Source organism: Neopelma chrysocephalum, unplaced genomic scaffold (assembly GCF_003984885.1).
Source record: "Neopelma chrysocephalum unplaced genomic scaffold, ASM398488v2 Primary Assembly neopelma1_96873, whole genome shotgun sequence".
Taxonomy (NCBI): Eukaryota; Metazoa; Chordata; class Aves; order Passeriformes; family Pipridae; genus Neopelma; species Neopelma chrysocephalum.
Window position 1 is genome coordinate 116,109 of NW_020925516.1, and position 10,919 is coordinate 127,027.

The 10,919-nt window shown below is 62.2% G+C and overlaps 2 protein-coding genes across 2 annotated transcripts in view; one reads left to right on the forward strand and one right to left on the reverse strand.

Moving 5' to 3' along the window:
- The first annotated feature begins 239 nt into the window (after positions 1-239).
- On the forward strand, positions 240-8,336 carry INPP5J (inositol polyphosphate-5-phosphatase J). The gene is made up of 12 exons (XM_027670496.1): positions 240-867; positions 1,692-1,802; positions 3,273-3,381; positions 3,938-4,054; positions 4,126-4,301; positions 4,878-4,989; positions 5,367-5,476; positions 5,779-5,968; positions 6,201-6,338; positions 6,683-6,775; positions 7,000-7,104; positions 7,253-8,336. Exons 1-12 carry the CDS (start codon positions 263-265, stop codon positions 7,871-7,873), a joined length of 2,487 nt encoding a protein of 828 aa, XP_027526297.1. The 5' UTR covers positions 240-262; the 3' UTR covers positions 7,874-8,336.
- Positions 8,337-8,438: 102 nt separating this feature from the next.
- Positions 8,439-10,919, reverse strand: part of PLA2G3 (phospholipase A2 group III) — a 3,041-nt gene continuing 560 nt past the window's right edge. The window contains exons 2-8 of the mRNA XM_027670505.1: positions 10,734-10,898; positions 10,528-10,660; positions 10,319-10,453; positions 9,734-10,209; positions 9,496-9,625; positions 9,251-9,385; positions 8,439-9,091 (exon numbers count right to left, since the gene is read on the reverse strand). Of these exons, the coding sequence (XP_027526306.1) occupies positions 8,884-9,091; positions 9,251-9,385; positions 9,496-9,625; positions 9,734-10,209; positions 10,319-10,453; positions 10,528-10,660; positions 10,734-10,898 (1,382 nt within the window). The 3' untranslated portion in view covers positions 8,439-8,883. The remainder of the gene's footprint in view (positions 9,092-9,250; positions 9,386-9,495; positions 9,626-9,733; positions 10,210-10,318; positions 10,454-10,527; positions 10,661-10,733; positions 10,899-10,919) is intronic.

Consider the following 10,919-nt stretch of genomic DNA (forward strand, 5'->3'; position numbering starts at 1 on the left):
AGAGGAGTGCAGATGTAAGGACAGGTGTGCAGGGACAGGTGTGCAGATGTAAGGACAGGCTGGCGGGGGCAGAGGAGGGGGCGCGTCCCGGGCCGTCACGTGGGCAGGGCGGTGTGGCAGGTGCGCGCGGGGCGGGGCTGCTCCTGCGCCTTTAATGCGCCGCGCAGGTGGCGGGCGTTGACGTCATGGTGTGGTGACGTCACGTGGCGGGGCCGCAAGGTGCGCGGGGCCGGGTCGGGGCCGCTTCGGTCTCCGCCCGCCGATGGACCCGGCCCGGCGCGGCAGCGCCGACCGGGGCTCAGCCGCCGGCGCGGAGCCCCGGCCCGGCCTCCCGCGCGGCCCCGGGAGCGCAACCCGGCCCCTGCCCGACGCAGGGGCTTCGGCGGCGCCTTTCCTCAGCGGCGGCGTCCCGGTCGGCCGTAGGAGCTCCCGGCCGGACGCCGCCTGCGACCCCTTCGGGAATGGCTGCCCGCGGCGCGCCAGGCCCGAGGAGCGGCCCCCGGGCCGGACCCCGCCCGAGGGGCTCCCGCTGCCGGCCCTGCTGCCCCCCGGACCGGGTGGCCCTCTGTCTCCAACAGTGCTCGGCCGGGCCGCCTTTCCCGCGCCGGAGCGGCGGGAGATGCTGCCTAAGGCGGAGTCCAGCGACCACATCGCGGCCTGGGCGGGCCCCGCCGTGCCCCGCGCCCCCGCGCTGCCCAAGGCCGTGTCCAGCGAGTTCCTCGCCGGCGGGCGGGCGGGCTTGGCCCCCCGAGCGGAGCCGGGCGAGCTGCCCCTCCTCGGCCGACCCCTCGGCCGCCCCAGCTCTGGCGACGCCTGCGATCCGCTGCCGGACTGCCCGGGACGGGCCTCGGAAGACGGCGCGTTCCGGTGAGTGGGGCCGCGGGGGGATCGCGGGGACAGGGGGCGCAGTGCCGAGGTCTCCGCTGTGCTTTGGAGCTGCACCTCTCCTCCCACTGTGGAGGGTTCAGCTGGAGAATTTGGGGTGCGGGACTGCAGTCAGGCAGGCTCCTGTGAGGAGAATGCCTGGTGCCGCTGTCCGTGCGGGATATCATAACAGAGCCACGGGCTACCTGCCCCCGCTGTCCCCGAGCACTGGGGCTTTCCTGGGCACTGCCCTCCCTCCCTGTTGAAACATGTCCCTGAGACTGAGACGACTCCTGGCTGCTGCCAAATGAGCCCGCGGGCCCTTTGCTGGTGCCCGTTGCGCAATGGCATTGATGTGTTGTGAGGGATGTGGCTTTGCGCTGCTGAAGGACACCACTGCGGGGCTGCAGAAACGCTGTCACATGCGCTGCCCTGGCCTTTAGGGCTGGCAGGGGCTGAGGACTCAGATCCGGGTCTTTTTTGCCAGGAGCCTGAGCTCCTACCGTGATTCCTGGGGAAGGGAGGGGGAAGCAGTTTTCTTGAAGGCTGCCTGCTGTGCCAGCATGCCTGTGTCAGCTGGTGGTGATGAAAATGAGAGCTCTTTGTGCTGGTTTTTAGAATTATCAGGTGCAGATCCTGGGGGAATTTGGAAGCAAGAACCTGTCTCCCTCAAACGGGAGTTAAGGTGTATGTGCCCTGATTAAGCTTCAGTCTTGACTACTTCTGTTGCCAGCAAAAAGCTTCCTTGGTGGAGCTGGGGGCTGAACAGGGGGACAGGAATCCCTCTGAGCCCCCGTGTTAGCCTGTTCTTCCTTTGTCCTCCCAAGCATCACAGTGGTCACCTGGAATGTGGGCACAGCCATGCCCCCGAATGATGTGACATCCCTTCTGCACCTCAACACGGGCGAGACAAACGATGTGGACATGATCGCCATTGGGTAAGACGGTGAGGTGCAAGGCCCCCTCCCCTGCCCTGCCGTATCCCTTTTCAGGGGATCCCCACAGCCCTGGGGCATGAGGAATGGGAGAGCTGCAGCCTCAGCCTCCCTGAGTCCTGGGGAGAAGGGAGGCATGTACATCACAAATGGTAATATATCCGAAAAGGTGATGGACAATCAACTCCTGGTAGAATGTGAGTGCTGAGAGGAACCAAAACCCTTGAGTACATATTAGACTTGAATCCTCGACAAGCCTGAGGCTGGCTGTGCCAGGCCAAGTGAGCCATGGCAGTCCTGGGGTCAGGTCTGTCGAGGCATTTAACTCACCTGCCCCAAGTTCTCTGGGAGTGTTTTCCTCCTCTCTGCTTTTGTGCATGGTATGCAGGCCTCAAGGGCATAGATCTGCTGTTCTCCCACAGCTGGGTTGGCTCCATGCCCCTGGTACACGGAGCTGCTGGCAAGGTAGTGCCACAGTGTGGTGGTGAGACGAGCTTGCCAGCATTTGAGCACAGACTGGTCCCTTGAGGTCTGTGGTGGTGTGTGGATTCCTGCTAAGGCCGGGGCTGCACTGTGTCTTTGCACAGGGAGCAGGAAGTAGCCTCTACCTGCAGGTGTGATATAGGAGAGCTGGATCTGCCTCCAGGAGGCTGCCAGGGACTGCCCTGGAGCTCCTAGCCTTGGGGATAGTGGTGGAAGGCTGAGGCTGCCAGAGCTACAACACTGTTTTGGAGCAAATCTCGCAGTCTCCTCGGCCTTGCGGACCAGTAGGATGGGACTGTGTGGGCTGTGGAGATGGACCTGAGCTGGATGGATGGGGTGGGGGCTGTAGCTGACAGCATGGGATGTGCTGGGACCATGTTAGGTCCAGGACAGGGTATCCTGCAGTTCTCACCTCCCAGCATCTCTGGCTGTCTCCTTCCTCTGACCTGTGTCTTTGTGCCCCAAGCACCTGATATTTTTGGGCAAGACACTTCCTGATTCTGCTGTTCTCTGTGGACATTCTTCCTTCTTTTCACTAATTGCTGAGCTGGGAGGAGCACTACTAACTTTCTGGTTGCTGCTGCTCCAAGCTGGGTGGCTCGAATGCATCTGGACACCCTGCGCTGGTGAGACTTGACTTCTGTGTAGAGACTGATTCAACTGAAAGGCCCTTTAAGCCCCTCTTGCGCCTTGAGATGGGCTTTAGGCTGCTGCCCAGCTCTGTGCAGCTGAACTGCTTCTGCTTTAGAAAGGGCCAAGGCCTCCGGGGTTCAGGGCCACTTGTGCCTCCTGCCAGCACATGGTCCAGCATCACTGGAGCAAGGACGTGGCTGGTTTGTGCTCTAAACCTAGGGTCTTCCCTTGAACTGCCCTTCCCACCCTGTACTGCTCCCCAGTACTGTGCTTTGGCAACTCTCCCAAGGAGCTCTCACTACCTGGGACACAGACACTTTCCTGGTGTGGCTGAGGGACCTATCCCCTTCCTCCCAGGCTGCAGGAGGTGAACTCCAAGATAAACAAGCGCCTGAAGGATGCCCTCTTCACAGATCAGTGGAGCGAGCTCTTCATGGATGTGCTGAGTCCCTTCCATTTCATCCTGGTAAGGAGTCCTGAAGAAGCTGGCAGCTGGTGTTCCCTCTGTCTGCCAGGCAGGTGTGCCACAGGGAGGGAGAGTTGGACTGCAGGGCAGAGGGAGGTGCGGTGGGAGAGCAGGCTGGAGAGACAGCCTGTAGCCTCCAACCAGTATGTGGGGACCAGTGCTGCACCTCACCAGTGAGCTGTCTGGCTTGTGCCACCCTGCTCCTTTTCCTATGCTTATGCTTCCCCTCTGGTGCTTTGGGGCCACTTCTTGTGGCCCGCTGCATTGAACCAGGGTGCAGAGGTGAATGTGGGAACTGGCCTGTGCTGCTGACAGCAGCTTGTGGGCCTGGAGGCAGGTTCAGCTCCCGGAGGCACTCACCCCAGAACATATGTAAGCCCAGCATCTCTGAGGCTCAGGCTCGGCTGTCGGTGTTCAGGAGGGTGCACACAGATCTCTGAACTGAACATGCTGTTAGTCACCTGCAGGATGGGGGGCCACACGAAGGATGGAGGTGCTGCCTCATGGCCCCTGTGGGCTCTCTACCATCCTGCTCCAGCCCTTGCTCCCATTCCAGGTCAGCACGGTGCGGATGCAAGGTGTGATCCTGCTGGTGTTTGCCAAGTACTACCACCTGCCCTTTCTGCAGGACATCCAGACAGATTGCACCAGGACGGGGCTAGGGGGCTACTGGGTGAGTGTGGCCCTGGGGGAAGGTGGCAAGGGGCTGGCTTCCCAAGGAGTCACGGGATCCTCTCGGTGCAGGGCAACAAGGGTGGGGTGAGTGTTCGTCTCTCCATCTTCGGCCACATGGTCTGCTTCCTGAACTGCCACCTGCCAGCGCACCTGGAGAAGGCGGAGCAGCGCAAGGAGGACTTTGCCACCATACTGCACATGCAGCAGTTTGAGGGGCGTGTGGCCAACGGCATCCTGGACCACGAGTGCGTACCCCACCACTTTGCTCCCCAGCCTGGGCTCTAGTGCCAGCCCCAGTCCTTGACCCCTTCCATGTAGGGTCTGGGGTCTGACCTCTGCATCCCAGCACAGCCTGAAGATCAGGTCTTGCCTGCAAAACTGCAGAATTGTCCTGTGGCTCAGTGGGAACTCAGCATGGTGGGGTAGGTGTTTAGAGGGGTCTTTGGTCTCCCGTAAGGGCACATTCAGGCCTGGTGCAGTTCCTGCTGTACTAGCCCAGTTGTGGTTTGGGACCAGTGAGGTGGAGGGCCCACCTCTGCACAGCCTGTGTAGTCTGACTCTGGTGGGTGCCTCACTGTGGAAATTTCCACCCTTGGTTTCAGCTCAGGGCAGTCTGTCTGGTTTAGTTAATGGTGCCTAGTCCTACCTTGCAGAATCCTGGCAGCTGGCCAGGCTGCCGGCTGAGTGCTGACCTGTGCCAGTGCTCCCAAGAGCACCTGTGCTGTGGGCTGAGGCTGGACGCAGGCTGGGGACATTTTTCCCCTGCTGTCCCCAGCTCCAATAGCCTCAGCCCTTTCAGCCCGTTGCCCTCTCTCCCACAGCCTTGTGTTCTGGTTTGGGGACCTCAATTTCCGCATCGAGAGCCTGGACATCTGCTTTGTGAAGTATGCCATCGACAGCAACGTCCTGAGCCAGCTCTGGGAGAAGGACCAGGTGAGGGATGGGCATGTTGCCAGACTCCACTGGGTCCTGAGCAGTGTTTGACTCTCCCCAAAACTGTCTGTGCAGCTGTGGGACAGGACATGTCCCCTTGCAGCCCATAGGGCAGGAGGAGCTCTGGCTCTCTTGTCTCTGTGGGGAAGAGGCAGCAAAGTCCCTGGTCAGACTGAGCTGGACACATGCTTCCCTTGTTAGTGTGAGGAAGACCCGAGGCACTGGGTCTACAAACTAGCTGCTGGCATAGATGGACAAACCCTGAGAGCTGTGGGAGCTGGCAGGAATGGGGCAAGGATGTGACTGTGTGACACCAGAGAGATCTTGGTCTGATCATGGGGGCTGGTGTGCTCCTTTACCTTCTCTCTTTCCCGCAGCTGAACATTGCCAAAAGCACCTGGCCTGTTCTCAGAGGCTTTCAGGAGGGACCCCTGAACTTCCCACCCACCTTTAAATTTGATGTCGGCACCAACAAGTATGACAGCAGGTAGGAGAGCAGAGCTGGGCGTGAGCTGGGGGAGAGGGATGCAGGAGCAGGGAGGCTCAGAGCCAGGGCAGACGCTTGTGCAGATGGGTTGGGGGAGCAGCTGTGCTGGGGCAGGCATGGGCTGGACTGGGACATGACTGCAGTGCTGGTGCCAGTGCAGGTCTATCCCTGCAGCCACGCTGAGCTGAGTGCCGAGATGAGCTGCACCCTCTGCCCACGCATGCCGTAGTGCCAGGGGGAGGCAGTTTGGGTCAGAGCCCACTGCCCCTGCCAGGCAAGAGATGCCCCTCTGTGCCCTGCAGTGCCAAGAAGCGAAAACCTGCCTGGACCGACCGCATCCTGTGGAAGATCAAATCTCCCAGCAAAGGGCTGGGAGCAGGCAGGCGCCGGCCCAGCCAGGGTGTGCTGTCGGTGAGCCAGCTCTGCTACTGCAGCCACATGGAGTACACCGTCAGCGACCACAAGCCAGTAGCTGCCATCTTTGCTGTGCAGGTGAGCACTGTCCAGGGCTGGTGGGAATGCAGGCAGGAGCTGCAGGGGTGGGATGCCCAGGTTCTGTGGGGGGTGGTGTACTTTATTTCTGTTTGGCAAACTCAGCTGCCTTGCCCCTGGCTGGGGGCTGCTGTGGGTGTATGCATGGGGGCCCAGACACAGAGAGGTGCCGCTGGGCAACAGGGGCAGCTCTTTGCCATGCCCTTGCTCACCATGTACCTATCTCTGACAGTTTGCTTCCAAGGTGGACAAGCCCCCGGTTGAGATTTATGTGGCTGACGAGTGGAGCAGGCCTGAGCAAGCAGTTGTCAGGTACAAGATGGCTGTTGGCTTCCACCGGAGCTCCTGGGACTGGATAGGACTCTACCGGGTAGGGGCTTGGGGGCTGCTGGGGCTGGAGGGAGTGGGGAGCACTGCACAGCACTGCGGGGGTCCCTTCTGAGCTACCCCCCACCAGCGAACGTGGGTGCGCGGCGTGGAGCTGTGCCGTCTCTTCCCCTGGCAGCATGATGTGGCCCTGCTTCAGGAGGCTCAGGTCCAGCAGTTCCCTCTTCCTTCTGCTCTGCAGGCCCCACAGGGCCCTGGTACACCTGGGGGGTGCGAGGCAGCTCTGGGTCTCCCTGGTGTAAGCAGAAAGTGCAGGCCAGGCATGGGTGATGGTGCCAAGTGGGGCTGATGTTCCCCCACTCACCTGTGTTCTCCTATGTAACACAGGTAGGCTTTCGGCACCCTAAAGACTACGTGTCCTATGTCTGGGCCAGGAGTGATGATGGGGAGCGCTGCCTAGAGAAGCAGCTCTGTGCACAGGTGAGCTGGGGCTAGCCCTGCTGGCACGTCTGTCCCGCTGTGGGGGAACAATGGCCTCTTCGTGCCCCTGGATGGGGGTGGAGGGCACCTTATTGCTTTGTGCTGAGCCTCAGGCAGGCCCATGGGGCTGGCAGCAGGGATTTGTGCTTTTGGCTGGGGCTGGAGGCGGGAGGGGGCACCCCTGTGCCCAGCCCTGGTGTCCACCCAGTGTTTCTGGGCTGCAGGTGATGTTCTCTGAGGAAGCGCTGCCCAAGGGGAATGGCGAGTACATCCTTGGATACTACAGCAACACCTCCAGCAGCATTGCTGGTGTGACTGAGCCCTTCCAGGTGAGCACAGCCAAGAGATGAGGGTGAGGGGCTGGGGGAGGTGGGGGGAGGGATGTATGTGGGGATCCCTGGCTGAGGGAGACCAGTTGCTGTGGTACCCCACAGCCCCCTGTGAGGGTCAGCCAGCAGTGCTGATGCAGGGGTGCAGATCTCCCTGCCTAGGTCAGAGGAGGGCAGCAGCCCCACGGACAGCTCAGGCAGCAGCTCAGAAGAGGATGACAGTACACTTGTCCTGTTGGCCCCCAAATCCCGTAGCCCCAGCCCGGGCAAGATGAAACGGCACCGGAGCCGAAGCCCCAGCCTGGCCAAGTTCCAGGGCCTCATCCTGCGGCCATCAAGCCGGGACAGGGGAACGAGCCGCAGCCCCTCACCCCAGAGCCGCCGCAGCCTCCCCAGGGATATCCCCACCATCCACGTGCCCCAGGAAGAGCTGGGGTGCTGTGGAGCCAAAGGCAAGGAGCTGAGGCAGGCAGCTGACAGCCTGGAGGGCAGCTCTTTCTACCAGACTGTACAGGAGCAGGGTGGCCCCCAGCGTGTCTCCACTGACAGCCCGCTGGCCAGGGCTGACCCCCGGAACCTGGGCCTGCTGCCTGCACTCCGCCTGGAGATGATTGACAAGGCCCTGGGCTGGCGCCGAGAGAATGTGGATCAGGGCTATTATCCCTGCCGGAGGATGAGCCCCACCAGCCCCCCAGGCTGTGGCACATCCCCAAAAGAGGGCTGCAGCCCCCAGGAACTGGACAGCCATAGCTGTGCCATGGGCCGCTGACGCAGTGGCCCCCTCCCTCCTCCCCATAGCGTGCTCGCTGTGTGCTTTCCTCTGCCACTTTCCTGCTAAGACACCCCCTCCCTTATTTATTGCAGTGACTCCTCACCCCTGTTGTGTGCCTGGCAGGTAGGGGTACTCCCCTCTGCTCCCCTCAGCCCAAGCTGCTCCCCAGGGCAGGGCTGGGAGGTGACCCAGGGGAGGGTGGGCAAAGCTGGTTTAGCGCAGTTTGGGGAGACCCTCATGAACTTCCACATGCAGGATTCTTCAGTCCCATGACAGGAGTGCTGGCCTTGCACCCAAGGTGGCAGGGGAGGCCAAGGCAGGGCTCTGGCAGGAATGGTGATGGGCATAGAGCGAGGACCATCCCAAGGTACCCCAGAGATCAAAGCTTGCTCCTTCCCTGCTCTACCACTGTGCCTCAGCCTGGACATAGTGCAAGCAACAAAATAAATGATCCTGCCCACCCCAGCTGCACTGTGGTCACTGCCAGAGGGCAGGATCAGCCCTGGGGGTGGGGGCTGCAGCGTGAACAGGGGGCAGAAGGCTCAGCCCTGGCACCATAGACCATGCTCTGACCATTCTTTATTTATCTTCTGCTGCATGCCTAGACTGACCCCAGCCCTCCTACTGTGCCTGGGCAAGGGGGTCAGGATCACACCTCACTGCTCAGGCCCCCCGGTTGAAGGGTCACCAATATCGGGGTGGGGGGCCCTGCCATCCCCCTGGCCCCAGAGCACAACAGGGAAGGAAAACAATAAGTTTCCCCTTTCCTGAGCACTCCTATTTTCTTCCCCTTGCTTTGATGCTCATGGATGGCAACCACAACTCCTTGAGTCTTCTCAGTCCCTCTGCCTGCTCTGGCTGTGGTCCCCAGCTCCACGCAGTCATGCCGGCAGCCGTGCTCAGTGCTATCCTTTGTCTAAAGGACCAGGAACCAAGCAACTGTAGGCTGCAGCTACTACACAGCACATCTTCCTCCCCTTCCTTCCCAAGGCAGCACTGCTCAGGCATCATCGGGGCACTGTGTGGGGCTGAGCACCCGGCCCCTGCTCCATGGCCAGGTGCTGGCACTGCTCACAGAGGGTCCCTCCCCGGGCCTGTGTCTTCCAGTCTGGATGCTTGGTCTTGGAGCTCACATGAAGAGGGCCCCAACGCCTCAGGGTCTTTTTGAGCTGCTTTGCAGGTAAAAGCACAGCCCTGGTCACTGTGGTACAGCTGCTGGAGAAGCAAAGCTGGGCATGTCAGTGTAACCCTGCAGCACTGACAGCCACTGCCTGCCCTGCAGCCTGCTCATGGCATGGCAGAGCAGGGGCCAGTGCTTACACTCCTGGCTTCATGCCCCACACAGGCCACAGCCCCTTGATTCTCAGCACTTACCTGTCCTGAGACCCCCTGCCTGGGCTGCAGGCAGCAAGCTGTTCCAGAACAAAGCAGTCAGTGGCAACGTGGTTAGCCAGGACAGCCACCTCCACGTCACTGCAGTTCCTCACCCTGCGCAGGCACCGCGCCAGCCTGCAGGCACAGGAGGGCTGTGGTCAGCAGGTGTTGGCCAAGGCAGACATCTCACCTCCTCTGATCCCAAACTGTCTGCACACAGTGCCCTTTTCCTCCTGGACACGCACCTGCGGGTACAGTTGCAGTGAAGGAGTGTCTGGTTGTTCACGTTGTGCAGCTGGTACCTCACCTCATGGGGTGCGATCTGGTGCTCACACTTACCCAGGTGCTTGTAGCACCTGCACACCCTGCCTGGGCCTGAGGACAGCAGGGAGGTGAAGGGCACCCCCAGCATATGACCCCACCAGGCTGAGGCCTTGAGACACCCCAGCTGTGGTGCATGCTCTACCCGTGGCACCAGCTCACCATGCTGCCTGCGCTCCTTCACAGTGGGCAGTGGGGTGGGCCCACTCCATGCTGCGGTTGGGCTGGGTCTCACGCTGCCCTCCCAAGGGTGGGCCAAGCCCTCAGCTCCTTGCTCTGCTCTTCCCAGTGCACTCCTTGCTCCAGCTGGATCCTGTCCCAACACGGTCAGTGCTGTTGGGGGGCCAGGCTTCAGCCCTCGCTGCACTGCTCGGTGCCTGGCTGTGGGCTCAGCCTTGTCCCTGGCCAACGCAGGGATACCTGGGCCCTGCTGGGCTGTCTCAGGTCTCCGTGCCTGGCGGTGTCCAGGCTTTGGCTCCAGTTCCTGTCGGAGCCGCTTGCGCCCTGCTCTAGAGGAATTCCTTCCCTTACCCGGGGGCTGTGCAGCAGAGCTGCCTCTTTCCTCTGCGGGCAGGCTGGGGTGGTACTGACTCTGCTGCACCATCCTGGCCAAGGGTACAACACCGTAACGCTCACACCTGGGGACACCACATGCTGTGAGGCCCTGCACACCAGCCCAGCCAAGCCATGCCCGGTAGGGCAGCTAGGCAGGGCGCACTGGGGACCGGGACACCCCCAGGCACTCACCCGCCCCACCAGTGCCACTGGATGCACTCCTCGCTCTCTTCCAGCACGAAGCACGGCACCTCCAGCAGGTTGAAGAAGGTGACGCCGATGATGTTGGACACGGTGTCGTTGATGGCGAGCAGGCAATGCCGGAACCTGCAGGCAGGGACCGGTGAGCGGGGCTGGTGTCCCCAGCCGTCCCGGTGCCCCTCCCCCGGCCCTGGGCGCACCTGGCGTCGCAGTCGCAGTGGGACACGGTGTGCAGGCGGTAGTTGCGGATGCCGTAGTTGAACTGCAGCGCCGTGATCTGTGCCCAGCACTGGTCGTGCTCCCGGCAGCACCGATCGGGGCCGCGGAACAGCCCTGCAGAGGCGCCGGTGAGCGTGGCCCCGCGGAGGGAGCCCAGGTGCCCGCGCCGCCCCCCGCCGCCCCGTACCCAGCTCGCTCCAGTTCCCTGCCGAGTCCCCGGCGCCACACCACAACGTGCCCGGCAGCGTCCAGCCCCGGCGGCGGCGTTGGCGCTGCGCTCCCGCCTTTGCGGGGTCGGTGCAAGCGGCGCGGCGCCGCCACAGCGCGGCCAGGGCCCGGCGCAGCGCGCCCCCGGGCACGGCGGGCGGGCGGC